Genomic DNA, 17,677 nt, shown 5'->3' with positions numbered 1-17,677 from the left:
AGTGACTTGAGCTGTTACCCTGAGGATCTCTCTGCTAATGTAGGCGGTCCAGTCTTCCCTCAGCGAGTTGCCCTTGGTGTTCTTGATCAGGTCTGTCACTGAGCCCGCGCCACAGAACTCCATCACCAGCTGTAGAAGAGACAACAAGTCACTTCCTACAAATCAAAACAGTCCCCCCCCCCTTTCACACAGTCCCTTAAAGACCATTAAATTGAAATGAGAGATGTATGGCTTTTAGTCTATTTCTGATTGCTTTGAGGTCATGTATACAATCCTCCCACTTTCAACTGCTATTTTCCAGCAAATTTCATGAACAAAAAGATTCAACAAGTGAGACCAAAAGGTGGAGTGGCCACCAGCAAGCTGCTTTAAGTCCTACAGTGCATTTCATCTTCATGGACTGAGACAGATTTTCCAGTTTTTGCTGTGAGATGTTACTTCACTCTTCCACCAAGTTCTCAAAAATGTCAGAGAGGACATAATGGTTACAGGTGGTTTGTTTCAGCTGTCCTTCCGGTCTCCCTTGTAGTGTCTTCGACTTCAATGTCTTACATTACGGACACTGCGGTTTATTGCACTGTTCACATCTGCACTCTTCATGCCTCCTTGCAGCAGGACTAGCATGTTCACCTGTCAGGACCCAAGGCATATTTTCCTGATGTTTTCCAGGGTGAGTAAAAAGCTCTCTGTAATGTCTTAAGTTATTGGAACTGAGACAATTTTCTAAAGTCTGTAAACCGTTAGAAATTTTAAGGACTGTTTCACAGGTGCACAATGGTTTATGTTTCATTGAACAAGCATGAAAAACATTGTTTAAACACTTTAGAATAAAGATCTGTAAAGTGTATTATTTAGAATTTTACAAAATTATCTTTAAAATTCAATATCCTGGAAAAGGGGTGTTTCTTTTTTGCTGAGTTTATATGCTAGTGAAACGGCTACATTCACTTTTAGCAACTTAAACTTCTGGGAAAAAAGAGAAAAAATATTGTATTAAATACTACACAGTATTTTGTCCAATGAAAAGCTCTTTAGAATGAGAACATCGCTTCTGTTTCACTAGAAAATATATACACATGAAAGAAAATAGTGTTCAAAAGATTTCAAGGGGTCTTGAAACGAAAATCATATCTGTGCAGTTGTCCCATTTAATCTCATTTTACCCTTGTCTTGCCATTTGCTTATCAAAAATATATTAGCACAACCCACCTAAACTTCATACCATCACAAACAAAACAAACCGCACAATAGGGATCGCCTGCTTTAATCAGCCCGTTTCATTTTCATCACGACCCACTGGGTGAATTTTATTATATATTAAAAATATATTTAGAGAGGAAAGTCCCTCAGATCATTAAAATAACATGATAAATATTGCAGCATTCAACACAAACACCCAAGTAGGGAAATTCAAATGGAGGGCATTAATCTTTGAGCACTGCTCAACCACAGTCATAGACACACAGAGAGAGAAAGAGAGAGAGAGAGAGAGAGAGAGAGAGAGAGAGAGAGAGAGACCGAGAGAGAGAGAGAGAGAGAGAGAGACCGAGAGAGAGAGAGAGACCGAGAGAGGCCGAGAGAGAGAGACCGAGAGAGAGAGACCGAGAGAGAGAGAGAGACCGACCGAGAGAGAGAGACCGAGACCGAGAGAGAGAGAGAGAGAGAGAGAGAGAGAGACCGAGAGAGAGAGAGAGAGAGAGAGAGAGAGAGAGAGAGAGAGAGAGACCGAGAGAGAGAGCGAGATGGACATGTCCATTAATATGCATGTGGATGCTGGGATAAATGTAGCAGATAGGAGGATATGCCCGTCACCATCGTCATGCGCTGAAGATCTGATCCCTTCCTCTCCTAACAGCCCTTGTCTCTCAGACCCAAGGATGTGCAGTGTTTAAAAGGCGGCATCACTCAGGTTTAATTGGACCTAATTTGGCTGCGAGAGCGAAACTTTCTGGAAAGCACAGGAGATCAGCCGGGACTTTCACTTTAATATCTGATGTGAATCACACTTAAATCTAGAAGCGCATGTCTTCTCTGACTGTAGTAGATGTACACAAAAAAAGAAGAGAAATAAAATTGAAATGATTTAATTTATATTTGGAAGTAAGAATTGCCCTGAGTTTAAAAGCAAGATTTGTAATGCTTCTGCTTGAAAATTGTGGGAAACATGGAAATGACTGTTGAAATGGAGAAATATAAAAGAAATTGAGTTTACGCATTGAGTATAGCTTGAGGCTCCCTAGAAAGCCTGGTGTCTCGGTTTTAAAACTGACAGGAGAAATTTACACCACAGAATAATGATGAGATGAATAGTAAGACCGAAGAACACGGTAATACTTCAAACTTTAACCCAAGTGACTGCCACATTCAATTTGTGTTTCTGAAACATCCTTGGAAATTTAATTGAAGCAAAAGTTCATCTCGTTTTTCAGCAGTAATAATGATTTGTAAATCCACAGATGCAAAAGTTGATAATGCTGTAATACAAATAAGCCCATTTTACAGGGGCATGTTAGTTAATCACTGCCCATTAATCTTTGTCCGTTTGTTTTCCCTGGTGGAGGCAATGAACTCTTACAGAGGATTTCTTCTCATGAAAAGGGCAACTGTCAAATAACCACAATCCACCGTTCAAGTACAGAAATATGTGAAAATTTGTTTTGAGAAACATTGTGACCCACTCACATTTAACTAATTGAATTTACTCAGCGTACAAGCTATATTTAGTTTGATGCAAATGAAAATAAAACTACAGCACAGTCGGACCATTGTGGGTGTGTTGATTGTTTAAAACATTAAAAATATGTCTTTCCAGAACCAAAAAAATAAGATCATGAAACTGTAGATAAGATACAGTACAGGCAACTCATAATATAAAGTCATTAAAATACAGTTAATCTATAGTCAGTAGAATTTAACTACCACAAGGCTACTTGCTACAAAATAGCTAGTTACTGCAACAGCAAAAATATTTCATAAGCAAATAATTCTATAATGCCAGTTTGCTGCTTTGTTTGTTACTCAACACCAAATGAACACAATACACCAGTTGTGGATATGGAAATTGCTGCAAGATGTAGCTTGACAGCTTAACTGATCCTCAGACCCTCCGATTTAGCCTTATTCTGTTGTAATTGGAAGTGACTTGTGCTTCTAGCTCCTCTAAATCGCACTTCAGCGGAGAGTGTCCTGTCTAGTCACGAGCCTTTGAGCACAGCCCTCCTCAGGTTCAAATACTCCATGTTAGAGATGTGTGCTCAACCACACAACAGCCACTCAAGCTGGCTGCCTCTGGAAATGGCCTCCAGTTAAATAAGGAATTGCTTTACATTATTCAGTTCTATGAAACTAAACATTTGCTTCTGAGACCTGTATGCACTAAGAATTGTGAAGTTCAATCAAGGATAAATCCACTGTGTTCACACAAGTCCACACAAGTTAAGCTCAGTAATCTTGAGTTCTAAGCAAATCATAATCCACTTATGACATACAAAACCACAACAGCACAAATAGAGAAACATCATGTGCTGCTTGACCTCTTTAATACTATATGAATCATAAGAAACTTGCTGTTTTTCTGTCTGGGATGTCATAAATGAGGAAGAATGAGATCATTAAGCACTGCTGATGAGGCCGTGTTTTGGGTGATGGTGCTTCTCTATTTTAAGACACAGACTCATTTTCACAGACTATCACACTCAATTGTAACCAGTGATTCAGCACCAATGCGTAAACAGAGAAGTGTACATACAGTAGGACTGTGTTATGTGTAGGCATTTTCACAGCGACATGGTTTCTCTCCATACTATAAAAACCTAATGATCTTGTTTAATTCCTTTGAAAAGATGAGCCCTGCTGATCACCAGCATGGACATTACACAGTGTTTGATGCCGATGTTTTTAACTACCTTAACCAACATAGCATGTGCGTATAGATATGAACAAAACTGAAAATTCTATATATATATATATATATATATATATATATATATATATATATATATATATATATATATATATATATATATATATATGTGTGTGTGTGTGTGTGTGTGTGTGTTTGTGCGTGTGTGTGTGTGTGTGTGTGACAATTTTTAAATTTAAGTTAAATAAAAAAAATGTAATATCAAATGTTTTTTATATACATTTAGTAATATATAAAATAATATTAAATTAGGTAGGAACCAGCAGTGGAGAAAAAAAACAGTCCTTATGCTCAATATAAACCTACTGATGATCAGCTGCAATCCTGATTTATTAAAATAAAAAAGTACTACAAAACTACAAAATCCTTGGGCTGCAGATGTAGAAAAAGTATCAGAAAATTATTAGTAATCAGAAGTAGGAGATATTAAAAAGCATTTGTACATAACCTAATTAATATTCATATGCTACGCCTTCATTTTGTCACACCATGAAATGGTCACCCTCATGTCTACGTTAGCCAACAAAACATTTTAGTCAACCTTGCTTTTTGAACTGGAGCTCTAACAAGCTAGTCCAGCAATAATTAGCAAAAATCAGCCTAGAGCAATGTAGATAGTTACATGCTAGTGTAAGAAAGCAGGTCATTTTCAAAAGGGCAGGCCTTCATTGCCTCTATGTCCTCTTCACCAGTCTGAATAGAATGTGCAATGTGCTGCAAACTAATCTTAGTGCACTTGGACAAAACTGAAGGAGTAATTTATAGGCATCAAGCTTAATTCAGAGTTCACAGCACTAACTGCTGTTAAGGCCAAGTTGGCGCGAGCAATCGTAAAATAGAAAGTATTTATGCAAGAGCAGCGTTGAAGCTTAGAGTGCCAGAGTGAATGGACTCCATTGGAAACATGCATGCCAACTACCTGACAAGCAGGACCAAAATTGAATGTGGGTTTCAGTCACTTGGGCATGCCAAGAGCTTCTTTCCCAATCTCTATGCCTTTCTGATTTTGATTGGCAGGTCAAAGGGAATATTGAAGAGGTTTGTGGCCCTCGAGTCTTACAGCAGTGGGAATGTCACCCTTCATCTGAAAGGTCTGCCCATTCAAGAGCTGCCACTCGACGCAGAGATGCGTCACAAATGCTCTTCATTTCCTGCGATGTCTATCTTTATTGGTGGAGAGTTCCATCTGCGTGCCCCTGTGTGTCCCTGCAGCCACTGATAAACAACACAAATTACCCTGCCACTATCAGACCTGTCCTGTCTTTCAGCTGAGGAAGAGACAGGAAGTGGTCGGAGAGGTAAAAAAAAAAGCTGGTAGGAGAGGAAAATATGGACAGGAGAAGTAAAGTAGAGTGGGATATAGACCGAAAAAATAAGTCTAGACAGCAGATACAGAGAACAGCCTCTCTGGCCTTACTACTGAGATAAATCGAGTGAATAGCGTTAACTTTTTTTTGTCTCATCGGCAACATTTAAATGAATTATTTATAGCAGTGATTCTTGACCTATTTCAATGGAAAACAATATTTGAAAAATTGAGAGAATAGGCTATAGGGTAGCGATTATATGACGTAAAATGCTGCGATTTTATGTAATAAATAAATGCATGTGTGGACATGACAACCCATTCTCTCTGAGAGCTGTTTGCCCATTTTCTACACCGCTAATAAAAAGAAGACCAGACAGTTTCAGTTTAGGCAGTGGCACGTGTGGCGCGTATGGTCACATCGTGACTTTCTCCGGTGTGGAGCGCGAAGAACAGGTGAAGATGGAGGCCGAGCAGACGGACACTGAACTGGTGGTGGCCAGAAAAAAAATTCTACCTCCCTCACTGAGCAGAGAGCGCAGGAACCTGAGACCATTTGATAGCACGTTAGTTGACAAGACAAATTATATAGAGAGAGTATTTTGCTAAATATGTGCACTGTATAGTATGTGAGGTGTATTTACACTGTAAATACACATTTCAGCATTATCACTAATCTGTGTGTGCATTTTCCTTGAGAACCAAGAAAGTTGACTCATGAAACCATTTGTTTATTAAATCGCATATTGCAATATTGACCTCAATAATCGCAATATGACATTTTCCCCAAATCGTGCAGCCCTACTGTAGTAGATTATATGTCTTGTTTTTCTGTTGTAATTATGACTAAGACGCTCATTAACACAAACTGGTGTTTAAAAAAAAATATTTCAATAATTAATCACAATTAATTTTATGATGTCAGAAGTTTTAAAAACATTCATTTAACGTTGTTGCACTTTTAACAAATGTAATTGAAAAAAAGTTAAGTTAAATCATTTTAATAAATAACATTATTTATATGTATGCATAAATTATTTAATTAAAACTGAATAGAAACCTGCAATGGTCAACCATTACCATTAAGTGCGCTCAACACACAACTATGATGAAACGCTGTGATTAGTACATAAATATCAAGAGACATTCTGTTATTGAAATACTTATATTAAAAAGCTTTTACAGCCTTTCCAATGTCCTTTACTTTTCCCAGCACAGAGCACCATTAACTCTCCATGACAACAAGTCTGTAGGCGAGACAACGGTGCTTTGATTCCTGTTCATCAATGTTCATTCAAGGCCCATTTATCATACACTTCCCCATGGGCCCAAAAAAGACCACGTATACACAGGGCAGTGTGTGTGAAGCACAGATGGACACACTCTCTCCATTTTCAGTGGCACATTGGGGCACGGTACTCACCCACAGCTGGTCGTCCACACCGGGAGGGTTCTTTTTAATGAAGGCACCATAGTAGGTGGCGATGTTCCTGTGATGAGAGTATTTCTTCAGCATGTTGATCTCAGCTTTGATCTCCTCCTCTTCCTCCTGTCAAGACACATGCAGCAGGGGATCATGGGATAGCTCACATTCCACACTCTCTTAAGTACAGCTTGAGGCCTGTGGGAAAACTCTAGTGACCTATAATAAGGTCTGATGGCCCACTTACAGATGCAGGTGCTTTTACATGAAGTAGAGAGGGGAGAGAGCACAGGATTAGCTCTTGACCCAAAGAATTACATCTTGACTGGAGTGTCCCTCTAGGAGCCCCTCAGGACCCCCAACTCAATGATCTCTTCTCAAGAACACGCTGGAAGCTGCTGATTTGAGCTAATGACAACTCTTCTTCTGCTCTCTCGTTCACTACAGGTCAAACAGTAATTTCCAGGAACAACCCATCCTAATGATGACAAGGTTCCCACTCGACTAATGAATTTCCATGAGTTTTCTAGGATTTTAAGAACTATTTTATAGGAGATTGCACAACAAAAAATAATTTCAAACCAATTAATTATTATAGATGCATGATGGGGGTGATTAAAAAATGATTCCCAATTCATATACTAGCACTGCAGCAAAATAACTATCATTTCAAGAAACTCTACTTTAAAAACATAAGGCATCATAGCCTGATCTTTTCTGCTCTAGCCATCTTTACACAGAAAAAGCGGCACAGAAACCAAATCTGAAGCGGCATAAAATCAAAAAAAATTGCATTTACACAGAATGTTTAAGCAGCATAAATGTATTTACACAGGAGTTCAAATTGCGGTAAACAATGCTTTGAACATGACTACCGTTTTAACAATGTCTTATAAAATGAATTTAAAAAATAATGAAATAATAAACAATGAAATAAAACTCAAAATAAAAATATGCAATTTTAAATTAATTTAGTTATTAAATAGTAGTTTTGTATTTCTTAATAAAATTGATCCAGCTGGGACAAATGCTACAAAGAAATTCTGAATTATTACACCGGGTAGATCACCGCAGGATTAAAAGAGGTTAAAACGTTTTTTTCAAAGAGCCAGAAAACCCTTTGGAGTTTGAAGAAGGCACAACAAATTTGATATTAGTTAGTTAATGCTCTGCGAATTCAGAGCATTAACTTAAGTTGTGTCAGTGTAACGTTATCGATAGCTAGCCTAGTCTAACCGTAAACTAGTTGGCTAACGTTACTGCCTGCCATACAAAGCCAATAAACCATAGTAGGTTAAATGTACACGTTACAAGTTACTAGCTTTTCTGTTAGCTCATAAATTACTCTTTACAAGTTCCTTATTTAAAATATATTAATGAGCAGTGTAACTACAGTATTTCAATGATTTTACTAAATTAATGTTACACATTACATTTGATTTGATTACTTTTTTACATTTCTGTCAAATATTAACCATTTTCAAATAAACGGGGTAGTGTTAACCTTATTCAGCACTGAAATCCGTCAAACTTCTTTCAAAGTCCTTCATCACATATTAATATTAAAATAACTTAATTTCAGAGCACCACAAAGTCAGACCTCAGCACCTTTATGTACCTTTAATGTAAGATCGTTCTTAGGTCACATATACCAATTTAAAATCAGAACATAAAAACGGCAATGGTACTGTTTTTAAAATCATTTTTATTAGGCCTAAGTGTACAGTAAGTGTGTGTGTAAACATGCTTTATTGAAGTAGACTTCAAATGCTTTTGAATTTGAGCTTACAGTTCTTTCATCAACCTGTCTTTTACTTAAACTTACAAAATAGATACTTTAACTTAGTCCTCAGATAGAGGAGGGTTGCTGCTAGCTCCGTTAAGTTATTTCTGTCCCTCCCAAACTGCATTGAAATGGTATGTTTAGCAGCCAGAATTTAAAAATGTTCAGGGGGAGAAACCCCCTGACCCCTCCTAACATGATCCATATCACCCGACAGAGAACAATTGCAACGTCTCAGATTGTGCCCCCCCAGAATTTTGGCTTGCATGATGCCCTGGTTACAAACGGCGAGTCTGCGACTCTCTGCTGTTATTTTATGGTTTGCTTCACGATGAGAGTACAGGACTCTTTTACTTCACTGCTTTGCTGGTAGACAATTTTTGAATTGGCTAAAACAATAAGGAACTAGGCCTATATGTTTTGTCTCCCGCTTCTTGATTCTCGCGCCGCTTGAGCTGGCAGACGTGCTTTTGGTTGCCATGACAATGGCATAGTTTAGAGTTCGTAGTCACAAGTTTGCGTTCATTCACACTGAACCCAAACAGTATCAGGTATGATACTAGGGTGCTGAGGTAGGTCAGACCCGTCATATTTTAAGTCTGCTTTTATTTTTTTTATGTCTTTTCATTGCGTCTTTAAACAGAATTCGGCTGTGTAAAGATGCCTTATTATAAAGAGGGATGCTAAAATGTAATTAAGACAACGTCTACCTTAGCATCCAGAGAACTAACAATGGGAAAACCAAGCCTAGAGGATATATGGATTTAATAAAACATAAAAAATAAGACCAACTAAGCCTAAAATAAACCTGCGGATCTGAGCAGAGAACTCATTCAAGAGGTTTTGACATCTTGTCAGTGAAATACCTCAACAGCTTCAGAGTATAATAAGAGGTCCATATATTTATAAACACTAGATGTCGCCTTGGCTACGGCAGTTCACTGGAACGAATGCGTCAATAGAGCCGCCATCTTGAAACAGGGGAACCCCTCATCAGCGTCAATGTAGGAAAAGGTCTAACGTAAATAAAATCACCATAAATCGTCATGAATGCGATTTTCTAGTTGTTTTGGTTCATTCCAACGGTCAGACATGTATTTATTATAGAGTCAGGAGAAATTGTTAAAAAATTACAAAATTTCACAATCTTGTGAAATGTAATCCCTTGCTGTCTGGTTTTTAGATTTCGTTCGTGTAAACATCCATACGCAGCACAAAAGTCCGACATCATTTATGAATTCAGCGTTACCTAGCTACATCCTATGACAAGACCCCTGTTCTAAGATGGCGGCGGTTTTGACGCATGTCTAGAACCCCAAGGTGACATCTAGTGTTTATATATATGTAAGAGGTCAAGATGGAAAGAACAATGAAAATAAACTCACCCCTGTGACATCCATGCACTTGATAGCAGCCAGTTGACCTGTTTTGACATGTCGGCCCTGAAGAAAAACAAAAATAGGTTGTGCTTAGGTTCAAGACATTTGGGGGAAAAGGTTCAAAAGTTGGAATATTGTTGTGACTTCATTATGTCTGTGAAAAAAAAAACACCTAAATAATCAATGAATACATTTAGGCTATAGCATCAAATATTCCAACTCTGGACATAAGAAACAATCAATAATTTCAACCCAAGAACACAAATTATGTCCTTAGAGAAGAGTGGTATGCTGGAATACAGGCAAAAAGTCATGAAATGCTAAAATAAGTCTGTTGTTTTCATGAACATCTTTAACGATCATGTAAGATATTTCTAAGAAAAGCTAAACCAGTTCCAGCATTTTGTGTTTATCCAAACAAATACACCCTGAGAAAACGCTTCACAAAAAAAAAACTATTGTTCTATAATTGGCAATTAATTACTCCAAAGGAGAGGCTTTGTCAACATTAATAGTGGTTCCACCTAAACCTTGATAACTCCAGTCAAAACAATAAAACTCAATGAGCATGTTTGTTTTGTTAAAAATATTATCTATTAATCTTGTTTTTTTAAGCAAATTAATGTTTTTTGTTTTGTTTTTGTTTTTAAATAGCTGGACTGTCATGCACACCTCATACCATCATTGTTTGATTTTTGTCTATTTAAAGGCACTGAAAAATACAGTACTTCCATTTTAAATGTAAGGACTTTAAGGCATGTTAAGTCTGTAATAATGAAAGCACTGACTTGATATCCATGCTGTTTTTCAGCTTAACTATAAACATTAGCACTACGTACAATACAGTTCAAAAGTTGAGTTGGTAATTTTTGTATATTTTTGAGATTAGGCTCACAAAAATACAGAAAAATAAGTCATATGAAATATTACCATTTAGAAGAATGGTTTTCTAAATTAATTCATTTAAAATAGCAAGAAAGAAAGAAAGAGATGTATTCCTGTGATGGCAAAGCTGCATTTTCAGCATCATTACTCCAGTCTTCACTGTCACATGATCCTTCAGACATCATTCTATTATGCTGATTTACTGCTCAAGTACATTTCTTATTTAAAATTAATAGTTTGTTTTATAAACTAATTTTAAATTCAGCAATTAAATATTTCACATTTATTATTGATATAAATCTTAAAAAGATGAAAGTTTTATTTTTATTAGAGTGTACCTTATTAAGTGTACCTAAAACAGTATAAGATTCCCACAAGTAACTGTTTCCCTCAAGTAACACTTTTGAGACAACTATAGCCATTAAAGTGAGAAATATGACCATAATAAAGAGAACAAAGAAAGGCAGTACAGTCAACAACCAAAGCAACTCATGGGCTCAGTATCATTAAACCACCCACAGAAGCGTATTAGTTTAAGCACAGGTCAACGGTGAAATATGCAAACACAATTCCAAAATCACAATCAAATGGAGGTTTACAGTCGAGGTTTTGTTCATAAATAATTGGAGTCCAAGTTGTGTCAGAACAGTTAAACCCAAATTTCACTATGTACAAAGTATTTTGGTAACGCTTTATTTTACAAGTGTCCTTGTTACATATGTTACATGTACTTACCATAGTAATACCAGTAAATTGTATGCAACTAACCCTCAACCAAATCCTAATCCTACCCTAACCCTATAGTAAGTACATGTAGTTGCTTAATATTACTCAGTACATAAATATAGTATTTATAGTTATTTTTTTACAGAGAGAAGAAAAGCAAGCAGTGGCTTTCCTAATACAGGAACATGTGGTATGTCTTCATCCTCATGTCCCCATCCCCCCTTTGCTTATGAACACATTAGTCCCGCTTTCAAGTCAGCCTTCACAACTAACATAACATCACATCACAGGGAGATTGGGTAGAATTGATTTTAGGTACAAACTAAAATGAATCACATAAATGGCAGCCTACATTTTCAATTCAAAATAGCAAAAAATGTCAAACAAAAAAAAGCTGAGTAGTTTGTACCACTGGACATTGCTGTCATCGAACAATGTTTAGCTGCACAATTTGTCCACCAGAATGTCTATGTTAGTAATGGTCCTGCTTTTAACAAAGTGCCTGGAATCATGTCGCCTCAAACTATCTGCCTCATCCTCCTCGACACTTAGCAACACCCTTCCCCAATCCCACCTTCCTTCAGACACGGATAAAAGATAGAGGGATAGAGACAGAAAAACACTAGGGGAAGTAAACAGAGGTACCAAAGATGAAGATATATTGACAGTTAAATGTCAGAAGGAAAGGAAATCAGAATAGCCTCTGTAGAAATGCTTAGACTGAGATGCAGGATTCAACATAAGATGAATGTCCTTGACTATTTGTTGGAAGTCCAAAAGAGAGATTGTCAGGCAAATGACAAGACCACCTTGGAGGCCCCATTAATGGCCCGAAATTCAACTCATGCACAGTCCCTTACCACAGCACAATAACTCTAGCTTCACATACACACACAGAGAGCAGATGGGCCAGACAGTGCTGCTTTTCAAGGCCTCAGTGAATAGATTCAGCTGTCATTCAAAAGAAAAATCCAATCCTCTTTTCTTCCAAATTGAACATGGAAAGTTATTTTACCATCAGCAGGTGTTCAGCCATTGATTTCAAGGTAGAAACTCAACACCACACCATCTACAACTAAACAAAGATACTACATACTCTTGACCTTGAAAGAACTAGAGATGAACCGATTGATCGGCTGGTGACCGGAATAGGCAGATTTTCACGTGATCGGCCATGACCGGCCGGTCAGTCTGACATATGCCGATTTTATGCCGGTCAAATGCACTCTGGCGCCGCATGATTAACATTGTGTAACATCAGCATCACAATTTAATATCCTTTAACATCCAATTTATATAGTTCTATTTTATAGCGATTACTGTTCAAAAATGTTCTATGCAAAATGTAAAATGTTCTACTAAAGAAAAGATAGAAAATAAGTATTTGTGTGTTCTGTAAAGTGGTTAGAAAAAAAATTAAATCGGAATCGGCTAAAATCGGTATCGGCAGGTCAAACTCAATGAAAAATCGGATTCAGCCTAGATAATTGTAATCGGTGCATCTCTAGAAAGAACTGGTTTCAAATAATAGTTCAAATAGCATAAATTTTATCTATACATAATATTCTCACCTCATAGACACTGTATTGCACTGCATTGCATTATATGTGAGCTTCAGGAAGTCAGTGCTTATATAATCGCAATTATATTCAGCCATTGGTCTTTGTGACCTAGATCTGCAGTAACACCCCTCATGAATGAGGATTATTGGATTTAAAACGTATCTTATAAATGCTGTACACTTGAGTATATTTCTAGCGCTCTGACTCCTAATGGCATCGCTCAACAACACAAGGTTACAAACAGGAATAATAATAGAATCACTCGCTCTCTGCCAGAGTAAACAGAGCAGGAATGAAAGAGGGAGGATGAAGATGAATAGCACTCGTTCCGTGACGCTCCGTAACACATGGGTCTGCTTCCTCCGATCCTACTCATGAAATTGAAGGCCACAAACTTCAAAAGCCAAAGGAAATAACATGGAATTTATGAATGTAATAATTATTCAGATCTCTGAAACAGGGTATCAAGGTACCATGGCATTACCATCACTGAATCATGGTAAAACCACATTATTTTTTTTGCTGTCAGGAATGCCATCAGAATTTACCTTTAAAAAGTACTGTGTTGCATGTTACATCATCTGCATCAGTCCGAAAGTTTCCAGAGAAAGGCAGGGCAAGCATTTCTCTCATGGACTTACAAAGTACATGAATAGCTCCCATAACAAACATGTTAGCGGGTGTTTACAGGCTATTCTTGATGCTTGACTTACATGCCTTTGTCCTACTTGGTTTGAATTCTCCTTGTCAGCTAGGCTGAATTATCCGCATAAATGAGGTTGTGTAGAAATTGCAAGAATGATTGTGATAGTTTTGGTAAACATGGGTTGAAAATTAAAATTTTCAAATTTCCAAAAGTCATGTTTTGACTTATTTGCCATTATTTTTTAGTAAGCGTTTATGAATTTATGACTGTCCTGTACAATTATAATATCTTCTTTTTTTTGGCTATTATTCTTGTAAAAATAACATTTGATGAAAAAATGAATTGTATATAAAATATTTATAGTAAAAAAAATAGAATTTTTAAGTTTATAAAATAAATACTCGTACTATTTATACTTGTATAGTATTTTTCTATCTTTAACAGACATACAATAAAAATAAGTGGTAAAATAAATTGTAAAAAATGTCAATAAAAAAGTAAATCAATTCAACAACAAAAGCATCGGGCCAGTGAAAACATTGGCATTGTAAGCAGAAATATGCTTGAAATTAGGATTATTAAAAATGTATACAGAAATGATCTATATTAAAAATATATAATGTATATGAATATAATTATAACACTTAAAATTATTCATTCAAAATAAGAAATGTAAAAAAAATAATAATAATAATTAGCAAAAGCACAATTAAAACACTATAAAATTATGAGAAATACATACATATAGAAATAATATAAATAAAGGCACTAATTGAACATTCAATCTCCAAGTATTGCCTAATTAGCAACAGAGACCAGATATTGAATATGTCATCATGTGGCTGCCATAACATGTCAGATTTTCAGTTCGTTTCTACAGTTTCAGTGACAGCCAATTGCAATTTGCCCACGGCGCAAACTGAGCCATCCGCAGATGAATGTTGCCGTTCGACAGCGTCTCTCAGCCTTATTCTGCAGCATTACATGTTTGAGCTAGCGAGAGGAGGACTACAGACAAAGGGCTCCAGGGGTGAGATGACAGGAACCGCCCGCAGTGTCAGGGAAACAACTGGGTTTAATGAGATAGCCCAACTGTTTGAGATGCAGGAGAGAAGCGTGAGTCTCTCCTCACTCGATTCCCACTGTAACCAATTCGCTAGTGGCTTCTCCGCATGGCTGCAGAAGCGCAGTGCAAGGTGAACGTTCCTGATAAGACTAAATTGACTCTTTGAGCACTCTCTAAACTGGCCTTGGATTGCCGCCACCGCCAAATCCCACCAGTGCAAACTTTTGACCTCTCAGGCAAGCACAGCCACAGACTAAAATACATTTTATAGGTACTAAGAACATCTACAATTGAAAAAAAATAGAGTTGCATGGCTATATTTTGTTAATATTGAGCATTTAAACACTGTCAAGCTTATCCAGTGTTTGCAGCAGTGCTGAGCGGGGGAAACACGTGCACACCAGCCCACTCCAATCTGTCATCTCACAGCAGCTGATCAGCAAAACACTCCACGAGGAATAAAGGGCCACATAAGGGCTGAGGAGAGCCAGCCAAAACATTTTTAGCAACATACCGATGAGAGGAAAGTTACACCACATCCAAAGACTTTTGGTTTACCATACACTGTGAGGAGTGAGCAGAGCTGAGTGGGATATTCTAATGCATTCTCTATGAGAGTTGAGCGGCAAGGGATTTGTGGGCTTTGAGAAGTGATCAATGTTATGCAAATGAGAGGTGAAAAAAAAAAGCCAGAGTTTCAATGGTTTCAGTGCACGCTGTCATATACTACTACATTTAAATTCAGATTTCTAATTCAGTTTGGACACTTTGAATGTGGCTAGACCATGGCTGGGTAAACAAAATTTTTTTATAAACTAACCATGTTTACAGGACTGCATGATTTTTTTCTCCCCCAAATAAGATTGTTAATTCTTCTGATAAGACTTGTGATTGCAATTTGAAGATTTTGCTTTTTTTTTTTTTTTTTTTTTTTTTTTTTTTAGGGCTGCTTAATTTGGGCGAAAAAAAAGTTTATACTCAAATTCTCACTATTTACTAGTTGCTTATTAGCATGCATATTCCTACGATATTGGCTGTTTATTAGTACTTTTAAAGCATATAATAATGCTTTATTCGCATGACCCAATACCTAAACTTAACTACCTTACTAACAATTAATAAGCAGTAATTAGTAGTGTATTAAGGCAAAAGTCATAATTATTAGTTAGTAAATAATGAGAATTAGACCCTAATCTAAAGTGACCATTATTATCATTCAATGTTAAACCAAATAACAAATATTACTTTTGTAATACCATTTCACTGCAATATATATATATATATATTTAATTACAATATTAACAAAAGACCAAAGTGTGACATTGTTTCTTTATTTATTTACAAGTGGAGTGAGTAAACCAAAAAAAATAAAAGTCTCTAGGAGTCAGAGGCAAAAACACTGATTAGAATGACACAGAAAAGCAAAACAATAAACACTTCAATAAACACAAAAACAGTAAACACTTCAACAGCAGCTGCTGATCATAATTAAATCTATATGTCAGTATTAAAAAAAATACACTTTAGCAGGAAACATTTTTCTAGTCTCCAAGTATTGCTCTAGAATCAATAAAGCTAAACAAGCTGAAAAGTCCATCGACATGTTAATGAATACTGGGAATACAATCACTTTTCCGTCACCCTCAAACAGCCCCTCCTGGGATCCGAGCATCATCCAAGAGTGCCAAGAAATAAAGCCATGGCGAATAATTGAACAATGTTTTTTTTCTCCCAGCATGCAATCAGCCTGTAATCAGTGGGTCTGTCTCTCTTCTGCATAGCAATTCAATTACAAAGCCCATTGAGGACCATTAAAATGCAAGCGGCTCCCCATACAGTAGCCTAGCAACAATTACAGTAAGCAGTGCAGTCCACCGGAGAATAAGAACTGCTGATTGCTCCTCTTTCGCTCATCTAGGCTGATAAACAGAGCTCATGGAACGCTGCCCTGCTAGCCGGTTGGCACAGTTTGCTCTGAGCTAAATTAAGTTTGGACAGTTTGCAGTCACTTTGATAGATTCACCGATGGTTAGTTTAAATATTGTCATCCAAGTCAGTGCTTGAGGAAACTGAAAAGACTGATAAAGTTTTGTTTATCATTCAGCCAAATGGTTACTTTACAAGCTTTTTCTATGCAAGATTAAATAAAGTTTTCTCAGCACATCTCCTCTTAGACAAGTGAGCATCTTGCAGTACCAGGTTTCTGTTAAATCTATTGTGTTTGAGCTGCTGTGTTCAAATCCATACCTCTCCGCTTAGATCCGAGTAGGACACAGACATTTATGCTTTATCAAATTAAGTTCTGTGCTGCTCCAACCGCTGTTTGACTCCTGAGCTGCAAACAATCTAAAGCCCTCAGAAGAGAAAGACAAAGAGGACAGCAAATCAAATTTTCTCTTCAAAGAGCATACTAAGTTTTGCCATACTGGACAGCTTATTAATCCCCTTCAACTCGCAAATGAAAAAATGGTTTTGAAATTTTAAAGGCAGCCTTGAAAATTCATTCAAAGCTCAAATTCATGTCTTGTGGGAATATTGTAACAGGCAAGCACTGACAAGAGAGAAATTGTGCAAGGACAATATAGTGAAAAACAAAACGCTCAGAATTCCCAAACACGCTGAACAACGGAGCGGGGGTAATTCACAATTAATATTGCACAACACTTAGAGGCTCTGAAACATTTCCTCATTGTGATTCATTCCAGCACAAGATCCATCCCCGGAGACCTATATGGAGCAGAAATCTGGGTAATGCACGTCTCTGCATAGTGTGAATACACTATTGGCTGTTAATATGGGTTACTTCGTTTCCCAAGAGAGTGAAAAAAGCAGAGCAACAGCGAGGGAGCGACGGAGAAGAGACGGTGAAATGAAAAGAAAAGCCTGAGAAAAGAGGAGCAGGGTAGATGGAAATGATTGTCCTGCAGGCCACACTACCATGTCGGTGAGGAGTGACAGTGTTACAAGGTCACAATCAGC

The 17,677-nt window shown here is 37.1% G+C and overlaps 1 protein-coding gene across 7 annotated transcripts in view; it reads right to left on the bottom strand.

Moving 5' to 3' along the window:
* tnika (TRAF2 and NCK interacting kinase a) overlaps positions 1 to 17,677 on the bottom strand; it is a 102,349-nt gene that overhangs the window by 43,666 nt on the left and 41,006 nt on the right. For all 7 annotated transcript variants that reach the window (XM_077228172.1, XM_077228182.1, XM_077228200.1 and 4 more), the window contains exons 3-5: positions 9,820 to 9,876; positions 6,652 to 6,777; positions 19 to 129 (exon numbers count right to left, since the gene is read on the bottom strand). In XM_077228172.1, coding sequence (XP_077084287.1) covers positions 19 to 129; positions 6,652 to 6,777; positions 9,820 to 9,876 — 294 coding nt within the window. The remainder of the gene's footprint in view (positions 1 to 18; positions 130 to 6,651; positions 6,778 to 9,819; positions 9,877 to 17,677) is intronic.

The sequence above is a fragment of the Siphateles boraxobius genome, unplaced genomic scaffold (genome assembly GCF_051911475.1).
Source record: "Siphateles boraxobius isolate OS27281-9 unplaced genomic scaffold, OSU_SipBor_1 1, whole genome shotgun sequence".
NCBI classification, from domain to species: domain Eukaryota; kingdom Metazoa; phylum Chordata; class Actinopteri; order Cypriniformes; family Leuciscidae; genus Siphateles; species Siphateles boraxobius.
This window is presented reverse-complemented; position numbering and strand designations above follow the sequence as displayed.